The sequence below is a fragment of the Trichomycterus rosablanca genome, chromosome 12 (assembly GCF_030014385.1).
Source record: "Trichomycterus rosablanca isolate fTriRos1 chromosome 12, fTriRos1.hap1, whole genome shotgun sequence".
Classification (NCBI taxonomy): domain Eukaryota; kingdom Metazoa; phylum Chordata; class Actinopteri; order Siluriformes; family Trichomycteridae; genus Trichomycterus; species Trichomycterus rosablanca.
The window spans coordinates 9,906,943-9,932,519 of record NC_085999.1 but is presented as its reverse complement, the minus strand read 5'-3'; the positions used below and the strand labels follow the sequence as shown (position 1 = coordinate 9,932,519).

Sequence of the window (25,577 nt, the reverse complement as noted above, 5' to 3'; positions counted from 1 at the left end):
GTTTCAGGGTGTTGGCAATCTTCTTGTAGCCTTGGCCATCTTCATGTAGCGCAACAATTCGTCTTTTAAGATCCTCAGAGAGTTCTTTGCCATGAGGTGCCATGTTGGAACTTTCAGTGACCAGTATGAGAGAGTGTGAGAGCTGTACTACTAAATTGAACACACCTGCTCCCTATGCACACCTGAGACCTAGTAACACTAACAAATCACATGACATTTTGGAGGGAAAATGACAAGCAGTGCTCAATTTGGACATTTAGGGGTGTAGTCTCTTAGGGGTGTACTCACTTTTGTTGCCGGTGGTTTAGACATTAATGGCTGTATATTGAGTTATTTTGAGGGAAGAATAAATTTACACTGTTATATAAGCTGCACACAGACTACTTTTCATTGTGTCAAAGTGTCATTTTGTCAGTGTTGTCCCATGAAAAGATATACTTAAATATCTGCAGAAATTTAAGGGGTGTACTCACTTTTGTGATACACTGTACATCTGCTACACTGTATGTGTACTCTTAAGTCTTCCATAGTCAGTGTAAGATTGTCCTTGGCCCAGTCTAAACATCAACAACAGGTATCAAAGCTAAAGCCAAAATCCCTCTCATACTCAGGCTGTACATGTACACACGCTCACACAAACACACATACACACCAGCTGGCACATATCTTACATTATTTTGTTTCTTGTGAATTATTGTCATTCACAGGAAAGAATTCATGTTCCTCTGTTGTGTGAGAGCTCTGTGCTCCAGTGTGCCTGGAAGCATCAGTCTGAGATTAATTCCCCCCTAAAGCTTAACTGTGATGCCTAATTACACTCTAACTGAAGCTGTTTTTCTCCTGAAGGGTTTGATAATGAGACAAACACAGCTCTGATCCAGAAAATGTTTTAGTGCTTTTTTCATGTGTGTAAACCCTAAAGCTCTCCTAAATTACTCCTCAGCAGGGTTCCAGAAACCCTCAGATTGAGAAATACGAGTAGAAAGAAGATAGAGCTAGGGGAATTGTATGTCTCTGGCAGAAAAACTACCATCAACAGTGGGGAATGAGATCAGAGTTAAGCCAAGAAAAAGAAGAATCAGTGACAGTAAAAGGAAGCAAAACAATGTGACATTGAAATGAGAATGTAGTAGATGGGGTTCATTAGCTTCTGATTCTAAACAGTTGCTAGAGAATTGTGTATTAACATTTAATAGTTAATATTATATGATTATTAGACAGCATAAAGTAAATGAATTATAATGGCTGCTACTGATTTTGAAATTCTTTTGAACATATGCAACACCTTTATACCTTCTGTTTTCTTCTCTGACAAGTCCAGGCATTTGAAAGCACTGCTGAGCTGTTTATTAGTTGCGACACAAATAGAAGGTGCTAGGTTCAAGGTGTTTGGTGCCAGCAGAGAATTTCATCAAAAAAGTCATCAGGTGGCTTCTGTGGTAGGACCTGCTTTAAAATGTACTAGAATTTTGTGACAGTAGTAACACAATTAAAAAAATGTCAACAAACATACAAACAGTTTTGTATCAACAGTATTGTATAAAATACTCAATAAAAGTTTGAAAGTGTGCAATAAATTATTATTAATAATAATAATAATTATTATTATTATTTATTTATTTATTTTTCTAAAAATATGGAAAAATATGAAACTTAGGACAATTTACCCTCTTTATGTTGTTGGAAGATGAGATAAAGTATTAGTAAATATTATTTAGTAGGTTAGGGTAGGGGTTTTCAAAAACAATTCATTTTTCACCCACAGGAGACATATTTGATTAGTCTCGCTGACCTCACACACACACGCATGTTTAATGTTACCCAGTTCAGTCTGAAAAAACAGTCCGTTGGCTAGCAAAACTTAAAAAATAGGGCTAACAGTGAAGATAAATCGGTGACAAATGCAATAATAAGTGAGTCAGGAGTTGATTCGTATGAAGCGAAGCTTAAGTTTCTCTTCTCAGCCATCTCTTTGTTTTTACTGTTATTAATGAAAGCTGTGGTTTCAAATTAAACACCAGCTACTGGAACAATTTGTGTGTCTCGCTTTCCTTACAGGTAGGAGGCTGAATTAAACAGATTATTACCACAGAGCGGTAGCCAAGTGAGACTCGTTCTGTCCGTAGAGCTAAATGTTAGCTCCCCTGAGTTTTCTGTTAGTCAAAGTAGAGTATCCTTAACCAGCAAACTTAGCAATTGATGTACTTTTGCCTTTACTTGGCTCTGTGAAGTAACGTTTCTGCTCTCATCTACATTAAAAGCATATATGCTGATATGGAACCACGAATTTATACAATGTGCTGGCAGAAATAGGCTCAGCCGTCGCATTGAATATATATAATATTACATATACATATATGTATTTACATATATATAAATCAAATATATAAATAAATTATAAATATTTCCTCTACCATCAAATACAAATTACAAAGTAATATTTTAGATTATCATGAAAAATGTAGCACATAAGAAAACCTATAGCACAGTTTTAAAAAATTGTTATGCTTATTGAATACTGTCACAATTTTTGTATTGTGTTTACATTGACATTTTTGGCATTTAGCAGATGCCTTTATCCAAAGAGACTTACAGTTATGTGACAGTATACAGTCTAAGCAATTGAGGGTTAAGGGCCTTGCCCAAGGGCCCAACAGCAGCAACCTGGCAGTGGTGGGGCTTGAACCATCAATCTTCTGATTACTAGTCCAGTACCTTAACCACTAGCCTACAACGTCCCCTTGTGTGGTCTGCATTAATTTCTAAATTTGCTTATATTTACAAACTACAATTAAGATGATCAGTGAAAACATTGAAAATCTTTTATTTGTATTTCTGTTACAAATAAAGGTTCAGAAAATGATCAAAACACAGATTTTTGTTTTAATTGCTGTATAGAAACCTGATTTCCAGAAATAAGGTTTATACTTTCACACAGGACCATAAGGTGTTGGATAAAATGTAATCATAATTATATTAAGATACTGTTTCATGTTTATAATTACAATAATCAAAATATTTTGTTTGGTGTGTGGTAATCTTAATTTGTGGTTAAATGGATATTTGCAAAGAGCAGGGCTCAGCAGTGCTTTTTAAACTGTCACCATGTGTTATGCTGACTGTTCTACCACCAGATTGTGACAGCTGCTTCTAAAAGGAAAGAGATGCGACATGAGGTATGTTGCACAACCCTACATAAGAGCTACACTGCCCTGAAATCAGGAGGCACGTTATGAAATATTCATTTAAATATCCCCAAGGTAAAGCACTCGTAGAAAGCAGCTGTGACCACAAAACCACAGAGAGGAAAAGGGATTAAATGAGATACAAGAGAGATGAAGCAGTAACAAAGACAGATGAGACACAGAGGTTTTTAAAGGGCAGTTCATATGTGTGAGAGTAAGATGTTAATCACACTGTCTGATACAATTTGTGACTAAACACACACATCTGTAGTGATTTTAAAATATCCAATTTAATTGACAATGTAGATGATTGGTATGACAAAGGAAATAATTTATACACACCTATTGTGCCAGTTTAGAGCAGGCAATTCTTCTCCTAATTTTTTTGGACAAAAACTGGAGGACAATCAGCTTACAGACAGTGACTTGAGGAAAGGTCTGAACCCATCTCTCCATGGTACTTTATTGCTGTTGTGCTATTGTGCCACTCAGGAAAAAAGAAATTCTGAAAATGCATAGGCTGCTGGATGTGACAGTGTGTGAATGAGTTATATTGGCAGCCTGTCTCTATGTAAATCAGTGTGTTTGGCTGCTAATGCAGAAGATGTCCTGGCATGGGTGGATGAGGAATCCTATTTGTTCTAATGAGAAGCAGCTGCCACTCATGCTACAGGACGAGAGCAGAAAGAGAACATTACGGCCATATTTAATAATGTACTTGGCACAAAAGACGTAATTGTGCGTTCTTATTTTCCTGTTTTCTTGTGTTCAACTCAAAAATACAATTTACAGCCAAAAGTAGGTGGACATCCAAATATTACATCTGTTGCTTGCTAAACATCTTATTTTGAAGCCAGGGACATTAATATGGGGTTGATCTATTGATCTATGCAGGGATTTTGTTCTATTAGCCACATTGGCTTTGGCAGTTCTTGGAGTTTACTGTGTTTTTTCTATGCCTAAATGGATTTCCTTCAGGTTCCAACTTCATATTTCATATCTCTTAAAATAAACCCATTTAACAGTACAAAATATTATGACCCAATTATTAACAAATTCATTTCATTTTCATCAACTGCTCTTTTCTGGTCAGGGTTGTGGTAGGACTGGTTCCATCGGGAAACAAGTGGAAGGCAGGTATATCCTGGACAGGGTGCCAATCCATGCAGGGCTTTGGCCATCCACCCCTAGAACAAGACATAGCCAATCCTGCCTAGTCAGCCAATAGCATCGCTGAGATTCAAACTGGCTACTGTACATTGCCCGTTTGTAAATTGTGTGATTCTCTTTGATGGACAGGCACCATGATCAGGTACCCTTGCCTGGCATCCAGTGGTAATGCTAAATTGTTTGTTTGTTTATTAGGATTTTAACGTCATGTTTTACACTTTGGTTACATTCATGACAGGAACGGTAGTTACTCATTACACAAGGTTCATCAGTTCTAAAGGTTAAATCGAACACAGTCTTGGACAATTTAGCATCTCCAGTTCACCTCACTTGCATTTCTTTGGACTGTGGGAGAAAACCGAAGCACACCCACGCGGACACGGGGAGAACATGCAAACTCCACACAGAAAGGACCCGGACCGCCCAACCTGGGGATCAAACCCAGGACCTTTTTGCTGTGAGGCGACAGTGCTACCACTTAGCCACCGTGCCACCCTGGTAATTGGAAAGTCAATGGATTCACTTTTATGCTGACCAGAAAAAAGTTATTGAAGATAAATTAATCTACAGATGAATTAATAAATGAATTAAAAAATCAGTTTATGGCCAGCACAACATTATGTTTTGTCTTTGTACATTTACTTTACAGTATTCACATGACATGACTGAGTTTAATTTCCAAATACATTTTAATAATAGCAGAGAAACAAAATCAAAAATATGTAGACATTTCACATCAATGAAATGTAAAGATAATTTCATGAAGAGACTGTGATATGATATGCAATTATATTTCTCAGCTGGACAACCCTGTCTCAGGAAAGCAGTCATTTACAGACTTACCTGCTGCTTTTCAAAATACAGCTCGCTGCAGCTAACCACTAATGCAATTAAACTGTCATGCTAGTTTATTCTTTATCACTGTTTTCTCTCCAGGAAAAAGAAATAAACACCTACGGCATACAAGACATGAAGTATATAACCAGAACACTAATATACACTGATCAGCCATAACAGTAAAACCACCTCCTTGTTTCTACACTCACCGTCCATTTTATCAGCTCCACTTACCATATAGAAGCACTTTGTAGTTCTACAATTACTCAAACAGCAGCAATAGATGAGCGATCATCTCTGACTTTACATCTACAAGGTGGACCAACTAGGTAGAAGTGTCTAATAGAGTGGACAGTGAGTGGATACCTGCATGCTTTGTTAGCCCCCTTTCATGCTGTTTTTCAGTGGTCAGGACTCTCCCAGGACCACTACAGAGTAGGTATTATTTTGGTGGTGGATCCTTCTTAGCACTGTAGTGACACTGACATGGTGGTGGTGTGTTAGTGTGTGTTGTGCTGGTATGAGTGGATCAGACAGAGCTGCGCTGATGGACAGTGAGTGGACACAGTGAGTATTCAAAAACTAAAGCAGCGCTGCTGTGTCTGATCCACTCATACCAGCACAACACACACTAACACACCACCACCATGTCAGTGTCACTGCAGTGCTGAGAATGATCCACCACCTAAATAATACCTGCTCTGTGGTGGTCCTGTGGGGGTCCTGACCATTGAAGAACAGGGTGAAAGCAGGTTTAAAAAAAAGTATGCAGAGAAACAGATGGACTACAGTCAGTAATTGTAGAACTTTAAAGTGCTTCTATATGGTAAGTGGAGCTGATAAAATGGACAGTGAGTGTAGAAACAAGGAGGTGGTTTTAATGTTATGGCTGATCAGTGTAGCACTAAGCATAATCCATTTTAAAGCATACATTTTAGCATCTGGAATATGTGAAGTTTTGAGGAATGACATAAAAGGTTTTGTAAAGAAATAAAGGTGTGCATTATTCTGGGTGTTTGGAATTCTAAAAAAAAATGTTAACTATAATAATCATAATTTAGCATAATGAACAAACACAACAAGTATTTACTGTTTTTTTTTTACAGAATATCTGAACATAAATACAATCTGACAGACTGTCAGCAGCAATTAGAAAACATGTCTCATGGAACACTGTGTACAGACTGGTTCAGGAGACTGAGACTGAGTTTTGCTCTCACAAACAGAGGAGGAATAAATATGATCTGCCCCCCAAAATAAATTATGCTTGCTTTTCTTTGTTCATTTCCGTTTTCTCTTATTTTCTACCTGGAGTGAAAGACCTGTTACTGATTGCCTGTTAAGTAAATTCATTTATTTATTTATTTATATGTTTTACCACCACTTTATCCTGCCCGTCTGTCACTGAGCACAATGTAACTGGATTATTCTACAGTGATTCTGAGCTCTCTATTAATAAACCAGTACCTTAACTGCTGAGCTTCTATTGCATGAAATCCTAAGATGTCAGTATACGATAATGAAATATAAATAGCCTAGAGGGTTAAATGTTGATCCAATACTATGCAATCAAAACGAAAAGATTACATTAAGGAGTCAACAGTGGTGCTTGGGTGATACAGTAATAAATTATGCCAGCCTACTACCTTTTCAAGGCACAACTGTACAAAAGAGATGGGTAAACTTCTGATTTAAAAATGCTACTTTGAAACTGGTTATCTCAACAACATAATCAAAGCAAGTGGAATGTATGTTTGAAAAAATAATAGGTTTGATTGTTTCAAACTCTCTTTATACACTGCATTTTACTCCCCTTGGAACTTGAATTTACATAATTTCATCATACGATGCCATTACATCAAACTATATGACAGCATTCCATACAATTACCATGGATGCTAACATAAGTAAGGTATAGAACTGAACAATATAAGCATGACAGCATACAACATATTAATGACAGGGATTATGTGTTACCTATCAAGGAATACTGCAGGATAGAAAGCTAGCTACAACAGTTACAGACAACTTGTGACAAAAATATTATACCACATTTCCATTTTCGAATATCCAAAACAATTCATTGTTCAATGTGGTTAAAATCCCTTACATGCCTTTCATGAAAGTTTTCAGAAACTAAAAACCCATAGTTGTGTTTAAAAATGCTGCTTTCACCAATGTTAGAGCTGTTCCTCGCTCTCATTAAGCAGGCCTTGTGTTGTGTCAGAGAAAGTGGAAAAACAGCACCATGAGGCCTGCGTGCTAATGAGCGACAGTTCTCCCATTGTGCTGAATAGACACCTGATATTAGATATAGTGAGACACAAAGCTCTCCAAATGTGTTAGCATAGAGTGTGATGCATTACACCCCCAACCCGATCTCACACACATAAACTCACACACATTATCCACATTGTGGATCTAGCACTGACTGCTCCTGGTACATGTCAGTGCATCAGATGCAGCAACATTTTTTTTATATGCACAACTTGTGCAAATCCGTCTCTAGCCTTTTATTAATAGACAGTTTCTGATTATATAAAACCATTGGCTTTATATTTTTGACTGGAACACAATTCTCCTCCCAGCATTGTTGTTAGGTTTTTAAAAATCCCAACAACATTCTGTATCAGATACACTCATACCAAAACAATACACAATATGACACACAGGAAGAAATTTTATGTAGGAAGGAAGCAATACAATTTGAGTGAACGGACATGCAGACACAACAAGACACAGAAACGCAACATACAAACACACAAATTGCCAACTGGTGCAATTGCATCATCTTTTGGATCACATTGTGAACCTTCTGTAAACAGCACAGCAAAGTGTGGATTGGGAATGCATCACCGTCAGAAATCTGGCAACCTTTGGGTTATTTTGAGCACAAAAACCCTTGATTGCAGTCTACTGTTAAAATAATACACTTGCTCAGTTGGCGTTCTTTCTGTGTGGAGTGGGCTGCCTCACAAGATCCACACGCAGGTAGTGTCAGGGATGGGATTTGTCACTTAAACCACCTTTTACTTCATTGTTTTTGTTGTGTTTGTGGCTCTTTAGTCGCAGTATTGTTCTGCCTTGGTTAAGTGTCTTGCAATTGGGTTCTTTTCTTCATCTTTTTTTTGTCAGGAGTACGAGGCTTTACCTGCTGCTTCAGTGGTGAGGTATGACCTGCCACGTTACTAAATCCTTTATGTTGTGCTTGAAATAGTGGCTTCGCCAAATTTAGCAGACTATCCAGTTTATAGAAGGTTGTTGGAACACAACAGCTCTCCTCTGTACTGTGTGCAGCCTGTTACATCAGGTTTTATGCTGATAGATTATGTGCATGTGATATTCTTTTACTCTCATCTAGTTTTTGGGGGATCTGCCAGGGCTATGGCAAATGTCCTGCACCTATGCACACATCCATCTGATCCATTGCCACCAAGAAACACTGTGCACAAGGAGGAATACACAATGGACAGGACAGGCCATTTAGGGCATTACACTAAAAGGCAAAGGATAAAGTGAAGAAAAGTGAAGTACCTGGAAGAACTTACATACCTGGAAGGTGAACTTACAGCAGCATTCCCATTAGGGCTTTTTAGCAAGAGGTTTACGGAAGGCCAGTGGTATAGGCTTATTAAACCAGTGAGCAGGCAGCAGGTGTGAATTTTGTGGTGCAGAGTCAGTCCCAGAGCTTACTGAACGTGAGAAAGAATTACAGCAACTCAGTGTTACTGCCTTCATCCCCTGAGTCCAAGCACCAAACGTCATCCAGTCTCACTATGACTACATGACGTACCTCCCAAGAGAGCCCTGAATACCCAGATTCTATTAAAAAGCTTTATTTAATATTCAGACAGCAGACACGTACTTACAACTGGAAATGTAGGCAGTAGAATAAATGGAGAGAAAGTTATAAATGTAATACAAATATTAATAAAAAGTAATTTGGAATAATCAATGAAGACAGGCTTTTACAAACGTCTGCAGCTGCTGATATTCATATATTCTGGATTCTTCCAGATGATCATTCTTCTCTTCTGATTCTCCAATGTTTTCCACAGATCTGATATACACTTCAGGGGTAAAACTGGGATCACAGCGACGTTACATCTATGGAGATGATAGGAGATACTAGTATGTTTTAATTTATTGCAGCCCTCCAGTTTTATGAGAAATAAAAGTTTGCAGTTTGCAAATCAGATGCACTTGACTTTTTTCTGGTGTGTATTAAACCACCCCTGAATAGTTTTAGCAGTAGGTATGAGGGTGCATCCTAAAACATGACAACATCATTAGGAATGAGTTTTCGTACCATAGGATGCACCCCAAACTTTGCAAATGCCCTGTTTTTGCTAAAAGCATTGAATTAATTACTGGATCTAATCATTTACACAGCCAGTACCATTGTACTGTAAATCCACAACCAAACAGCAGCAGATATTGCAGGTTAATACAAATATAGTAAAAGTTGATTTATGATATCATAATTTTTTTTCCATTACTCGCCCAGGTTTTGTGTTCCTAAAATAAAGTTATAAATATTTGCTGATTAGCTTTTACTGTGCTTTTAAATCATGTAGCAACTAATCTGTCTACATCTGTCAGTATGATTTAAGTTGTTCCACTTAAACCACTGTTCCTTTTTGCCATTTCTTTGTGTTTTATCTGATAAAACATTTATGACTAAGGCAGTGGGTAAGGCAACTTTTCTTTTTCCACATGACTGTGCCTTTATGAAAAATCCATAAAGACGAATGTTAACAAGTGTGGTGAGCAGGAACTCTAATGGCCTGTGCAAAGACATTTTTGGAACAGATTGTAAAATCTATTGATGACTGTTAAAGCTGTAAACAGGGTCAACATCATATTAATGCTCATAATTTTGAAATGGGATGTCCCACAAGCTCATGGTCAGGTGTCCACATACTTTTGGCTACATAATGTGTATTTGGGAAACATTCTTGCCAAGGAAAAATAACTAGACTTATACAAATATATTAACATTTTTATTTAAGGACATTTAATAAAAACGTAACTGGATCATGCTAAGGATTTATGTCTCCCTAACATATCATCTCAGTGTAAAAGAGAAAGCATTTAACATCTACTGTTCCTTCAACGCAAAGAAAAGTAAAACTAATATATTTAGTTATACACAATTCATTGTTACTATATAACTAATAACTCAGCCCTGTGATAGACTGGTGACCTGTCTGGAGTGTTTCCTGCTTTTTGCCCTGTAAATCGTACCCACTGTGTCCCTGAATAGTATAAAGTGGTAGTAAAACAAACAATAAATAAATAAAAAAAAAACTAATAACTCTATGTCTATGTTGTCTATGTCTATGTTTACAGTGCTCTTCTGTTTTGACATATATTATTGACTGTCTTGACTATGAAAGTCTTAATGAAAGCATTACAGGTACATTTTCTTTGCAGTGTTTGTGGGAAAGGTCCTGTCAGTCTTCAGTATGACAGTGCCCCATTGCATACATTTCAGTGACCTGCTTCTGCCCTCAGTTCGATTGAACACATTTGGGATGAATTGATTGTTTAGTTGTAAGCCAAACCTTTTGTCTAACATTACTGGCTGACCACACAAATGTTGTAATAGCTGTAAAAGTGCGGTGGGTTCTTGTGGATCTCCAACAAGCTAATGGTCAGATGTCCACATACTTTTGGCCATAGAGTGTACATGATTCATATGCAGGTGAAAAGTTTAACCCTACCATAGAAAACATAACATTAAAGGGGAAATCAATTCACTTAGATGCCTCTGAATTTTTAAAAGCAAAAGAGAGAGCGAGCATGTCAGCTAGTGAGAAAGAGAGAGAGAGCTCTGATTGATATTCATGAAATCAGGAGCCTTCAGGAAGAGACCCAGGGAGGCTATCAGTCCTCTACAGCAATCAGTGGCTTTGTGGCGGAAATCAAAGCCCCTGAAAGCCAGATTAATGCACATTTAGGCACTTTTGTGTTGAAAGAATAATTTAGTACAAACTGTGGTTGCTTATTGATAGTTTGCTAAGCAATAGTTTATTCTTAAGCCATTCTTTAATTGTACCAAAAACCTTAGTAGAGCCCAAAGCTTTACCCATTAAGCTACCACTGTCTCCAAATGAATTAAGTTCCAATGCCAAAATTAGTGGTTTATTAAACATACTAAAATAATTTTTTTGCAAAGTGATAGTAGTTAAAACAGCAATGATTAGCAATTTTGGTGCCTGTATTCCATCGAAACATTCAAAGACAACATTTTTATGCCTTAAATAATCAACTAGATAATTTGAGATGTTGGCTGTAACACATTTTTATAGAATTTTCCTCGGTTGCTTGATATAACACATCAGCTGCTAAATAGTCCAGGGTGTATATTGTTGTATACTGCAGTATTGTTGTGCTTTTAATAGAAATGTGCTTTTCTTTGATATGCACTTTTAATAGCAGACAGGACTGCAAGCAGGCCAGTCTAATACATGCACTCTCTTACTACAAAGCCACACTCTTGTAACACAGAACAGAATGAGGTTTATCACTGCCAAAATAATGGCAGCTTTGTGTTGCTCCATTAGCATTAAAGGTGTCCTCACAGGAGTGCAAGTTACCCATAACATTGGTTCTAACACCTCCCCATAAAATAACATAGTCGGCTGGTCAAAACAATCATTTTTCTCTTTGACCAGGAAAACAAGGTACCCATTATTTAAAAGTGACTTAAACTGTAAGTTAAACATTTCCACTTGGCTAATCTCAGATAAGCCTAAGCCCAGAGAAGTCAGCAGCATTTCTCAGTGTTGTTAATATCTGACTTGCATTTGTAGATGCAGCAACAAACTGTGTTTACTGAACCAGAACCCATGTGTTTATATTTCCTGAAGAAATATATCAGTTTTTAATGCAGTGTTGTCTGAGGTATCAAAGATATTATTGACAATCCTTATCGATTTTGGTTTTATGCATAGACGTTAGAGATTTTTCCAGATCTTTTTGAATATTTTAAGAATATTATGGACTGTAGATGGTGAAATTCTTACAATTATGCATTGAGGAACATATTTTATCTTTTGGCCAGTTTTGTTCACACGGGCATTGACACAACCGACTGAGCCTTTTGTTAATGGTCCTTTAATACCCAAAAGGATAGCACTACCTTACCTATTCACCTGTGGTAGGTGTAAAGTTTCAAAACAGGTTCTTTTAATTTTGATTATTTGCAAGCCCTATTAAATATTGCATATATTTAAATAATAAATTTGATAAAGCAAAATCGTAAACCTCTCTACTTTGTGCTGTTTTTAATTAAATATATATAAAATAACATACTCTAAGCATTTTACCCAAAGGGTTTGTACGGGTGTAAAATAACCAGTTTGGTTGCACATTAAACTACTTTTCAAACCATGTAATTTCAAGTTAAAGTAAAGTAACATCATTATTGCTAGCTAAATGTATTTAAAAATAATCAACACTAGCAGGCCTAAATAATTAAGAGAAAGGTAGGAGTAGGAACAACTTATTGAGGATCAATGATGAGCTGTGTTTGGATGCAGTCAATATATCACCACAGGACAAATAACCTTTTAGAGGAACACACCCAATTCTGAGCCACACAATGCCTGAGTTTTATTTTATTTTGTTCTACCTACACCAACATACTGCTAACAAACCTATATTTTACATATACATGTTTGCAAATGTACTGATTACACTATAATACTATTAAAATCACTGCATTTAGATAATGTCTATAGAAGAGACCCTGTTTTGTCTCTATTTTTAAATAATGAAACTCTATTGAGGGGGAAATGATGCTTACACATTATCTTGGGTCATTTACCTGTGTCTGAATAAATTGCTGGATAAATTATCCACTGGACTGTTGTTTCTCTCCCAGACTAACATTGACAAAGAAAGCTGTTTATGGAAGAAGAAGAAAAATGAGAAGTTACAATGAAATGCACAGTTTTCTATTAAAATAGAGACACTTTGAGTATTTCAAAAACAAATCTGTAAATAACATGCATGAGCTTAGTGTGGTGTCACAAATTTAGCTTAAACAACTCAAAATTTCATTGGTCTGCTATGCAGATACAGATACAGAGCATACTAGCTTGACCTTGTTTCATACTAGATGTGAAAATGTGCTTTAAATCTGCTTTAAATGTGCTTTAAATCTGAAATCATCATAATCACTCTTCACACCAGTCTTGGTTGCACAGCAGATTCACAGCAGTGTTGCGAGTGTGAATGTAACAAGTTCATTTCGGATGGTAAGCAGGACTCAGGATTCAGGTGTGACATTTTGATTTTCTCTAGCATTTGATTCAAAAAACAAAATAACCAACAAGGTTTCAGTTGATTTAAAGATTCAAAAACAAAAAAATAGCTTTTCAGCCAGGTGCTTTCTCGTCTGTATCATAAACATGCACAAAGCCATGCAGAATTACTCACTCACTCACTTTCTTAACCGCTTATCCAATTAGGGTTGCGGGGGCTGCTGGAGCCTATCGCAGCTTTTCAATGGGCGCAAGGCACAGTAACACCCTGGATGGGGCACCAGTCCATCGCAGGGCAGACACACACACACACACACATATTCACCTACAGGGCAATTCAGTGTCTCCAATTAACCTGACTGCATGTTTTTGGACTGTGGGAGGAAACCGGAGCTCCCAGAGGAAACCCACACAGACATGGGGAGAACATGCAAGCTCCACACAGAAAGGACCCGGACTGCCCCGCCTGGGGATCAAACATAGGACCTTCTTGCTGTAAGGCGACAGGACATCCCCCCGAGAAATCTAATTTATTCATGACCTTTAAACAGGTCAGATAAAAAGGTAATGATTTTGTAAGAACAGAACACAGGATGTTCTGGAGAAACACCGTCCATATGGTCCCCAGGAGTCAGAATCAACTTGATGGCACTAAATAATAATAACAATAATTCTGCAATTCCTCTGCCAGTAGTGCTGTAGCTTTAACTGTTGACTCAGGACATGTACTCAATTCACTTTCCCTTTTACCATCCATCTGTGCCTTTTTGAATTACAAGACCAGTAAGTGAGAATGCAGTGATTGCATAACAGACCTATTCCTAAAGGAGAAAAATCTGCATTAATAATTAATTTTAAAAGCCCACGGGCAAGACAAATAAATAATCCAAGAAACAACGCCATACTGGCTCAGACGTCAACCAGAATAAAATGGTCCGCAGTTCCCACTCTGAGAGCCTTCTGGGCATAGAAATGTGTACTGCTGGTTCATCAAAGTGCTACAGTAAAGCACAAGAGAGGAAAGATGCAAAGATGCACAAACTGAACATCAGACTTAATGTCAAAACAGGACAGTGGAATGTTTGTGGTCTCAATTCATTCAAGTTATCAATACAACATGCTGCTGTCAGGACAGCAAATCACATATCAGCATAGTTCAGGGTGAGAAAGGGAGAACAAGTTATGAGAACAAGTCATGTGAAAGGCACCACAAGGATTTGCTGGAGGATTCAGGATTGATGTAAAGACCATTAGCAATCTCAGCTATGCTCATGACATTGTATTAGCCCCATCACCAAGCTACGATTGGTGAAATCTTTGGTCTGGCCAGTAGCCACATATGGATGTACAGCCTGGACAATGAAGAAAGAGGACAAAAGGGGCATTCAGGCTTTTCAGAACAAGTGCATCAAAAAACTGCTGAAAACCTCATGGAGGAAGATAATGACCTCTGAGCAAGTTAACAAGATCACCAGAACAGAAAAGGAGTTACTGAACCCCATTAAGGGCAGCATAGTGGCTCAGTGGGTAGCACTCTCGCCTCACAGCAAGAAGGTCCTGGGTTCGATCCACAGCCGGTCCGGGTCCTTTCTGTGTGGAGTTTGTATGTTCTCCCCGTGTCTGTGTGGGTTTCTCACGGGAGCTCCGGTTTCCTCCCACAGTCCAAAAAACATGCAGTCAAGTTAATTGGAGACACTGAATTGCCCTATAGGTGAATGGGTGTGTGTGTGTGTGTGTGTGTCTGCCCTGCGATGGACTGGCGCCCCTTCCAGGGTGTTACTGTGTGCCTTGCGCCCATTGAAAAGCTGGGATAGACTCCAGCACTATTGGATAAGCGGTTAAGACAGTGAGTGAGTGAGTGAGTGAGTGAACCACTTTTAGTACCTACATGACAGCATTAAGGCACCCACATGACAACATTGAGAGTGTGGAAGGACTCAGAAGACGAGGAAGATCAAGAATAAGCTGGATCTACAACAACACAACGTGAACTGCATTATCAAAAGCTAGTCTGCCACAAGCAACACGAGACAGGGTATTGGAGAAAGCTGACCCATCTGTGCAACCAACCATCACAACGCAATGACGACACAGTGACATGGCATGACACGGCAGGGCAAGAAAAGGCCTTAAATTGATATTTTACTGTTATGAAAAGAATTTAATTGGCAGTGATTTTTAATGAAGCGTATTGTTGTTTTAATGAAGTCTTGTGTTAAGGTGAATCTTTTGGCTTTGAAATTCAACAACAAAATAAATTTGTTCATGGTGTTCTGTCCAAAGCCATGCCCCAGTTAACACAATCTACTTTACCCCCCTCCACTCCCTGTACTAATTGGCTGAATATTGTTTACTAGCCTGTTTACAGAGTCTGTGTCAGCCAGATAACTGTCGGAATGAAAGAAAACCTTAATAAATTCAACACATTTGTTTCCGACAAAAAAAATCATTGACATTCCAGAGAAAATCAGACGAGATCAAAACCAATGAATGTCATGACAGGTTTTTTTTTATTATCTTTTCAAAATGTATCACTATTCACTATTAAAATACATTTTATACCGCATGTGTATTCTGTACAACATACACAGTGCAAAAAGTGAGATTAATCCTGTCACAGCACTCCTACTTTCAGGTGTTTTGTATTTTCCAGTTGTTTTTATGCATGGTTTATATACCCACAGTCTACCTTTTGATATTATGCTTCATTGCAAATGTTCAAAGCTCCTTGCGAGGAAGTACACCTCACAAGACTACTGTGTGCTTTTGTAAGATCCAGACCCTTTTTGAAAGGTTTTGATGCTCACCTCAAAAAAAACTTGAGGATTTCAGCCAATTACATGAAAATTGCTCTTTTTTCTCCTGATGATCTTTGTGTCATGTCATCCTGCAGCCTTCCTAGCCGACGTGAAAGAGCACCACATTTCCTACCATTACTGCTGGTAATAGTGTATTATCTGAAGGAAAATAAAGAAGCTGCATGAATTGTTGTTCAATCCAACATAAAAACAAAGTGGCCACTAGATAATGATGCAAGTTTGGAAAGCGGCTAATTACAAAAACTGTGTTATCAAGGGGTATGACTTGGTATGTGATGTCCAATTAAATCAGTTGCTCCAAACCCCTGTTAAAGGGCAAGGGTGTGTCTGGGACCCTAAAATTTTTAATTAAAATCTTGTATTTTGATTACATATTAGCTGTAGATTGTATTGTAGCGACCCGCTGCTGTGGACGAGAAGGGGGCGGAGCTTTACCCAGAAGGACTTGCGGCTGTGGTATCAAGATCTACCGTGAACGTGTTGATCAGTGCTGGAAATGGGCTGGCTACGCGAGAAACGCATCATTAGCTGGGTAGCTGAGTGAATGTGGTATGAATGTCTATGTGTGTGAATGGGTGTTTATCCACATGTTCACAAAAAGAGCAATTTCCTCTTCCCATCCTCGACGCCAACAGTATGTTAATGCGTACAACTAACAGTGTGGTTGCTGACATTACTTCCAATAAATAAGTTTGAATTTTTTATAATTTACTTGCTAATACACTAGTGAGCCACATCCAAAAAATGTGTATGGCAATGTCTATTTCATAACAGCTGTGCAAGTCGTGGTCAGGGTTATATTAAATATAGTTAGTTGTTAATTGTAGTGCACATGTTGAAGATAGCAGATATGGGTAGGCACAAATACCCAAGTATGCACTGATAGGTTCAAAGAGGGTCAGGCCATGAACCACTGGTTATTGGGTGACCAAGACTCAGTGATGCAAGAGGATATAAAGGTTATGGTATCTGATAAATAACGACAGAAGGGCTACTTTGGTTCAAATTCAATTTTAATACTGGTGATAAGAGAGAAGGTATCACACCACACAGTGCATCGAACCCTTCAGTTTATAGAGCCGCATAGTTGCAGTCCAGTCAAAGTGCCCAATACTAACTAATTTCCTCCATTGAATGTACCTACAATGGGCACGCCAGCATTGAAACTGGACATTGGAGCAATTGAGGAAGCTTGACTGGTCAGTCAAATTCTGTTTATTTTTCAAGATCATGTGGAAACATGCGCTATGGATGTATTTATGTCTTGCTTGAGTTTACAGAATAAACAGTAAACTGATAAAGAATAAATCAATGAATTATTTCATTATTGAATGGATGAATGAGTAATAACACTGTTTACCTGTCTTCTCCACGCCTTATGGCTGTACACGCCACCATAAGATTGGACATTGTGTTGTTCCAGGCTCATTGTGAAGTGAGACAAAATGTGCGATGTGGATGTAATGCTTCAAGCGTATAAATGCATGTCACTCCTCATGTGCGTGAGAAGCTCATTGTGCAGGCAAACACAGGTATGTAGCCAAATAAAACGATTTGATGGATGACCACAGCAACCTGGAGACAGACAGCTTTTTCACCGCTACCTGCAGAGAGATAAAAATAGATCCTGTCTCAGACATATTGTTTTCACCTGCACACTGTCAGCTGCGTATCACATCATGGGTGGTAGCACTGATTGAGTTTTCTTGTGCTTCACTCTTTTGGAAATACTGCTTTAAAAACTGTCCAACAGTCAAGCTCACCTCTTTATTTAATGTACCCACACAGTTATAATGAGAGAATTAAATATATACACTCAAGAGCAGTAAGTGATAAGAGAGTGATGTTTATACATATTTTATGTATAAACTGCATTACTGCATTAAGCTGCACTATCAGCCAATAATTTATTGGAAGTTATTACTCATGCATTTAATCAACAGGTTTGTAAAACTAGCTACAGCGGACTATAATTTTTTTTGCCATCCTATAAAAATAGAAAAAAATACAGATAGTCAAAACTGGATTTATAATGTATTTGCAGCATTCATCATAAATGAATTAGGGAGATAGTAATATGTATTTTAAAATGTAATTTCTGTAGAATTTGTATTTGTGATTTGAGATATTATTTACATTTGTGATTTCTAAAAAATGATTAAAACGGTAGTGCAGCTGATGAAGTGGGTGCGCAGTACAGGAAGTGGGACTGTAAATCAGTAAATAAATAAACAAATGACTAAGAAAATAACACAACTTAACCATTTTACATTTAAACATTCATTAAAAGATCTAGATCCAGAATATTATCAATTTTAGCTCTGTCCCAAATCACATGCAACTGCATTAATTAGTTTGTCAATATACTGTAGTGTATAACCTATAGAGCCATCAGTACTGAATTACTGTGTTTACAGTGACCTTTAGCAATTTAGCATGCCAGCTAGCTAAACGCAAGTGCAATTTGACTGCCAGAGTGTTTTTGAACAGTGAAATAGACAAGAGGCAGGTGGGTAATCATTGTTATCAGATAATAGTAAAGTTTAGTTTTGTGTTACCTTACTTTTACTCATATATCATTATTGGCTGTTGCCCCACCCTAAAAAACTATAGACTTTTGCACTTGGCAATGAAACTAACGTGTGAAAACGGAGTGAAAAACTCAGTTATTATTAATTGTTCATTCATTTTTGCTTTATTCTGTTTTGGGTCGCTGTGGTTGCACAGTTTACCAGGTTCAACATTTAGTCTGAATACTGCAGTTATTTTTAATGTTCCCCTATAAAACAGCATAGCATATATAGTATGAAAAGGCTGTCAAAAGTCTAAACTTAAGTTGCCTGATATTCTGTGTTAGTGTAATTTTCATTGTTTAACATAAAATATAAATGTCAGCAATATATAACAAGCATAGCCTATTTTAGCTGTATTTCTCACTGTATGTTATGCATACAGCAAGGGATGCATTACACCACAAAGAACATTACTCCTATACTTAAAAATGTTTTATCTGTAGCTGCTTCACTGCACTTTGTCATGAGGGTTCTTTTGAAGATCAGTGGCATCCTGAATTACCAAAGTACCAGGATATTTTGGCCAGACCCCTGCCTTTCATGACATGTGGGTGGTAAATATAATATAAAAATAAAAAGGACTCTATTTTGAACTCCATTAAAGCCTGTGGCCTGAGATGAAACAGATGCCTCAAGTACAAAGTTAAAAACAAAGATCAGACCTAAAGTATCAAGCCATGTTTGTGGGCAGTGGTAGCTCAGGGGTTGAGGTACTGAATAGTGATCAGAAGGTTGCCAGTTCAAACCCCACCACTGCCAAGTTACCACAGTTGGGTCCCTGAGCAAGGAACTTAACCTTAAATTGCTGAAATTGTATTGAGTCATTTAGTCAATTGTTAGTCACTTTGGATAAATGCTGCAAATGTAAACGGCTGTGCTGGGTCCATTACCTATCTATTCTATCACACACTAACAAATTCATTCACTCACTCACTTTCTTAACCGCTTGTCCAAATAGGGTCGCAGGAAGCCTATCCCAGCTTTTCAATGGGCGCAAGGCACATAGTAACACCATGGGCGGGGCGCCAGTCCATCGCAGGGCAGACACACATACACACACACACATACACTCACCCATTCACCTATAGGGCAATTCAGTGTCTCCAATTAACCTGACTGCATGTTTTTAGACCGTGGAAGGAAACCGGAGCTCCTGGAGGAAACCCACGCAGACATGGGGAGAACATGCAAACTCCACACTGAAAGGATCTGGACCGCCCCGCCTGGGGATCGAACCCAGGACCTTTTTGCTATGAGGCGACAGTGCTACCCACCGAGCCACCGTGCCGCCCACAAATTCATTCAATACTTATTTACATTGGAGCTATTTATAGTAATTCAACTGTATGCAGTTATCCACAAAGGACAGGTGTGACTCCAGGTTTTCATTCTAACCAATCAAGAGGTTCAACATTTACAATTCAGTATGTTTTAGTTATTTGAAGACTGAGACCTAATGATTAAAAGAAGTGAAATAATGCTTGGTTGCAATAATACCAGCAATATTGGTGCTTTTATAAAAAGGCTAGAAACCCTTTGAGAAGCTATTCCATATATACTGATGTGTTTTGGTAAAAATAAAAACAAAATAAACTGTAATAAAACTGTATCTTGCATGATCCAGACTAAAGTCTTTGGTTAAGTCTCTTTGAATGGTGCATTTTAAAAATAATAAATAAATAAATAATCTAACCGTGACTGTTCTCTTTTAAGCACCAAATAATAAAAATTATTATTGTCTCTTACATTTATTCTTTATTCTGTCTTTATTTTTGTAATATTCACATTGTATGATGTCTTACTTTTATAATTTGATTTATATATTTTTTATTTTTAAAAAGTGCAAATTACTCCAGTATACTGTAATAATTTCTTAAGTATTTACTTTAGAATATTAATAATGTATAGGCCTAGTAAATAACGCAACCCTCCTCCTCAGACCCCAAACCAAACACAAAACGCGACAATACTAATGCGCATGCGCAGCGAGAACTGGACGGTTGACGCCGACCAGGTAATCATAAAACAAAATCACGTTGCTTTCATGAGAAAATCGACACCGGTAAGTTTTCAACTTTTAAAATAAAAAACAACAACACTTATAAAAAAATCCAACTAAGATCAAATTTAAATCGGAGTTAATAAGGGGCAAATTCGAGGGGTAATTCAATGACGTCATTTTAAAATGGCTGCGCCCAGTAAGCAAATAAAAACAAATAAAATATTTGAGTGTTTAAACCATTTAAGTTGGATTTTATGGTCAATAAGTTTTGTAGAAAAAAAAGTCTTATTAAAGTGTGCTATTTGTGAATCAGGATAGCCTAGGGCTTTGTCACCGTGTTACATTCAATAGACTTGCTATCGAGTTGTATTTTAATTATACTAGCGTAAATAAAACAAATATTTACAGCTGTAAAAGTTGTTTCCTCCTCTTTGTTACACAAAATAAAAAAGACAACTAGTTTTAATTAACACGATATTTATTTATTAGGATGCTAACGTTATGTTTTACACTCTTTGTTTACATTAATGACAGAAACAGTAAATACTCATTACACAGGATTCATCAGTTCACAAATTTAATGTCAAACACAGTCATGGACAATTTTCCATCTCCAATTCACCTCACTTGCATGTCTTTGGACTGTGGGAGGAAACCAGAGCAGACACGGGGAGAACATACAAACTCCACACAGAAAGGATCCGGACCGCCCCACCTGGGGATCAAACCCAGGACCTTCTTTCTGTGAGGCGACAGTGCTACCCACTTAGCCGCTCCCATTTTTAATTATAATTTCAATAAAACAAATATTTACAGCTGTAAAGTTTGTTTCCTCTTCTTTTTTCTACAAAATTATAAAAAACATACCTCATGTTTTAGTTAACACGATAAAGACCAGCTGTATGATCACTGTGAGGTTAGGATACATCTACTTTTTATAAACGTGACCCCATGTTACCTACAATTAAATTGACTTTTGTGTTAATTGTACAACATAATTTAATTAAGTAAACGAGAATATATCTTTTTTAGTATGTACGATAGAATCATATGTAACATATTAACTAAAGTGACCAATGTCATAACATATACCAAAAAATAAACCCACATTTTAAACGTTGGTCAAAGAAGTTTAAGTAAATCTAAGACATCTTTAAAAAGCAAATGTTACTGTGCCAGTCAATCTAATCAAGTCAACTGTGTAACCATTAAAAAATGATAACTACAAATAGACACTTACATTAACAAAACTAATATTGACTGTCATCAAACATCTTTCTTTAAGGAAACATGCCAGGGAGAAAATATACGAAAGAAGATCTATTGTGTGCCCTCGCTGAAATAGAAAAAGGTGGAAGTTTAAGAAAAGTGGCTATTAAATGTGGCATTCCACCCTCAACCCTACAGGACTACAAGAAGAAACGATATGCCCACAACCCCCATCCAAATAGAGCATTGACTCCTGACGAAGAGGAAACACTGGTAACTTACATTCTGTGGATGAGTGAACATGGTTTTCCCATCACCGGTGCAGTCATTAAAACTCTGGCATTGACAATCATCAAGGCCAGTCAACGGACCACCCTGGTTAACCTGGATAAGGGGCTCAGTGCCATGTGGTGGAGCAGGTTTAAGGCCCGGCATCCTGAGATCACCTCTCGAACACTAGACTTGATGGATATGACACAGTTTCAAGAAGCCACTACACAGGCAGTAGAAGCGCTCTTTGTCAAATGTAAAACCCTGTACCAAAAACACAGCCTGGAGGAAAAGCCTCACTTCATCTTTAGTTGTAATGAGACATGGTTTTGGGACAAACACCAGACTAAAGAAAAGGATTTGTGCAAAAAGAGAAAAAAGCACATTTACGCTCAGGAAATGACTTCAGTTGAGCATATAACAGTACACTGCTGTGTTAGTGCTGCTGGGGAGAGCATCCCACCCTTTGTAATCTACCCCAGGTGTCTACCCAGCACATCCTTTGCACAGGATGGACCAACCAATGCCCTCTATGGTGTTTCTGCTAAGGGACACATGAATGGTGAACTTTTTTTGGAATGGCTCACCCACTTCGTAAAATATGCCCCAGCTGAGAGACCCCTCCTCTTATATTTGGATAAACATGAAACCCGTGTGTTCGAGAAGGTGGTGGAATTCTGCAGGGCCAACAGCATTGAGGTTGTGGGCTTTCCATCACACACTGCTCACATCCTGCAGCCACTAAATGTGGCTGTGTTTGGACCACTGAAGGCAGCATTCCTTTACAAGGCATCAAGGATGATTCTGGTAAATGAAGACAGTGTGGTAGGAAAGTGTCAATTTTCAGCAATTTTAAAGCATGCGTACCATCAGGCTGTGACCCCAGAGATCATCAAGCAGGGCTTTAGGAGAACAGGCCTTTTTCCTCTGTGCAGAAATGCTGTCAACACCTCCCAGGTACCAATGATTAGGTTACCTTCATTTTAATCTGTGAATCTTGGCATGTCTGTGTTAAATTTATCTCTGCTTTCAGATGGTGAAGCGAGGTCCATCTAGAGATGGGTCCTTGCCAGGATTCCCTTCACCACCTCCTTCTGCTACTTCAATGCTAAGCGCTTCCACTGCACCTGAAGAGTACTCAGCCTGCCAACAGCTCCCAAACCCTCTGATGCCGAGCTGTATTATTCCGGAAAGCCTGGCAGATGTCCTGGGTTTCCCCAGGTTTGTGAAGTTGGAACAGACAAGTAGATGCCTCACACTTTCTGCCAGAGGTAAAACCAGTAATGAGGGCACTGTGGCTCTAAAAAGGAAACAGCAAAGACAGGAAAAGAAAGGAAAGAAAGAAATGGGACAAAAACGGGAGAAAAGAAAAAGGTCTGACGTTCCTTCGGACACAACCAACCAGCACTGTATCTGGCGAACGGATGTAGCCCCACCGCAGTCTTCAGATGACGCCCTTATTTACAAGGTTGCTTATTTGATTTTCCATCGACCCTGCCAGCATAATATATTGGAAGCAATTAAAATGAAAATGCTTAACAAATACACTTTTACCTTTTAAGTGTATTAAAGACTTTTAGATAATTAAACATATTTTTTATGACAGACAACCTTGGTAAACAAAATAATTTTTTTCATTATTAGTTTGATCTATTTATAAAAACATGCAACACCAACACAAGCACATAGTCTTATGTAAGCTCAGTTACTTAGTTACTCAATCAACCAATAAATTAAACTAGGCACTACAGCACTAGTACTAATGTTGTAGTTTATAATCCCCAGCAATAATGCTGCCACTATCTTGTCATTGCTGTGACACCTGACAATTTTATGACGATGTATTAGAACAAATTAATAAATGGCCTCTGTGTTAAATCTCAGAAAATTAATGTTAACTTACATCTCTGCCCTCAGATGGAGAAGGTGAAGGTCGTTCCATCTAGCAATGGGTCCATGCAAGAAACTTCAGATATCCTGGGTCCTTCCCAGGTTAGCATGAGCAATCAGGAAAGGAGAAACCCCCCACTTGCCATCAGGATCAAGACCAGTGCTGGGTATTCTGCCCTCTTAAAACAGAAGAAAAGGGAAAGGAAAAGGAGGAAAAATAAAGATGTGGTCAAACGAAAGCGGGAGGAGAGGAGGCAGACCTGCACTTTATTAGATGCGTCTAACAGCCAGCTTGGGGTCCAGTGTGAGCATGTTGTCTCACCCCAGTCATCAGATGACGTCCTTTATAGGGCTGCCTGCTTGGGCTGTGATACTTTGAGTAGTGATCATGACTATGCCCAAAATGAAAACTCTGAATGCTCCGCTCACATGACTCTCAAGTAATGCGTTGGTCATTTTTCTAAGCTATTGTTCTACTGACACATAGTTATGGTTATGTAAATCACAAACTGACTAAGCAATGTTGTTAATAAAGCTACTTGTTACAAATGCAGAGCTACTGTTCATTATCACTAAATGTAAATACAAACTTTATTTATAGAAAGGTTGAGATATTTTGTAAACGGCAATAAAAAGAATTTGTAATTAAATGTGTCTACTGGTCATTGTGTTTTTTAAAAATAGAAACAAATTCAATGTTATGCTCTACATTTATATAAATAATGCTAGTTTGACTGCAATCATTAAAACATAGAATGGTTGTTTCATGTATAAGTCTGAAATGAAGATTTACATTTTTTGGCATTTAGCAGACGCTTTTATCCAAGGCGACTTGCAGTACTGTGACAGTATATTGTCCAAGCAATTGAGGGTTAAGGGCCTTGCTCAAGTGTCCAACAGTGGAAACCTGGCAGTGGTGGGGCTTGAACCAGCGACTTTTCGATTACTAGTCCAGTACCTTAGCTACTAGGCTATAACTGCTCTAACTAAAAGGAGAGTTGTAGATCTAAAATTAATTTTATCTGAATAGTCAGATGTAATCCAAACAGAACCAAAGAACAGCATTGCCATAACCTAAACTTGGTCTCATCAGTGTTCCAGCAGTGTCTAATTCATGGCAGACATGTTTACATTACATTTTACATTTTCGGCATTTAGCAGGTGCTCTTATCCAGAGCGACTTACAGAAGTGCTTCCATAGTGAACATTAGAACCAAAGTTTTTTTTCTTACAATGCAGGAAATAAATAAGAGCATTAGTAAGTACATGTCTGCTTAAGTGCTTAGTAAAGAGGTGGGTTTTTAATCGTCTTTTGAAAACAGTGAGACTCAGATGTTCGGACAGACAGG

The 25,577-nt window shown here is 37.9% G+C and overlaps 1 protein-coding gene across 1 annotated transcript; it reads left to right on the top strand.

Annotated features, from left to right (window-relative positions):
- Positions 1 to 23,067: 23,067 nt before the first annotated feature.
- Positions 23,068 to 24,850, top strand: LOC134324465 (uncharacterized). Its single transcript, XM_063006320.1, has 3 exons — positions 23,068 to 23,295; positions 23,372 to 23,806; positions 24,256 to 24,850. Exons 1-3 carry the CDS (start codon positions 23,137 to 23,139, stop codon positions 24,670 to 24,672), a joined length of 1,011 nt encoding a protein of 336 aa, XP_062862390.1. The 5' UTR covers positions 23,068 to 23,136; the 3' UTR covers positions 24,673 to 24,850.
- Positions 24,851 to 25,577: the final 727 nt, after the last annotated feature.

Bases quoted from the DNA above. Each gene is read 5' to 3' on its own strand.
- LOC134324465 (XM_063006320.1), top strand. From the start codon at position 23,137: ATGATTCTGGTAAATGAAGACAGTGTGGTAGGAAAGTGTCAATTTTCA. The intron at 23,296-23,371 runs GTACCAATGATT...CTCTGCTTTCAG, and splicing joins ATGCTGTCAACACCTCCCAG to ATGGTGAAGCGAGGTCCATC. The intron at 23,807-24,255 runs GTTGCTTATTTG...CTCTGCCCTCAG, and splicing joins ATGACGCCCTTATTTACAAG to ATGGAGAAGGTGAAGGTCGT.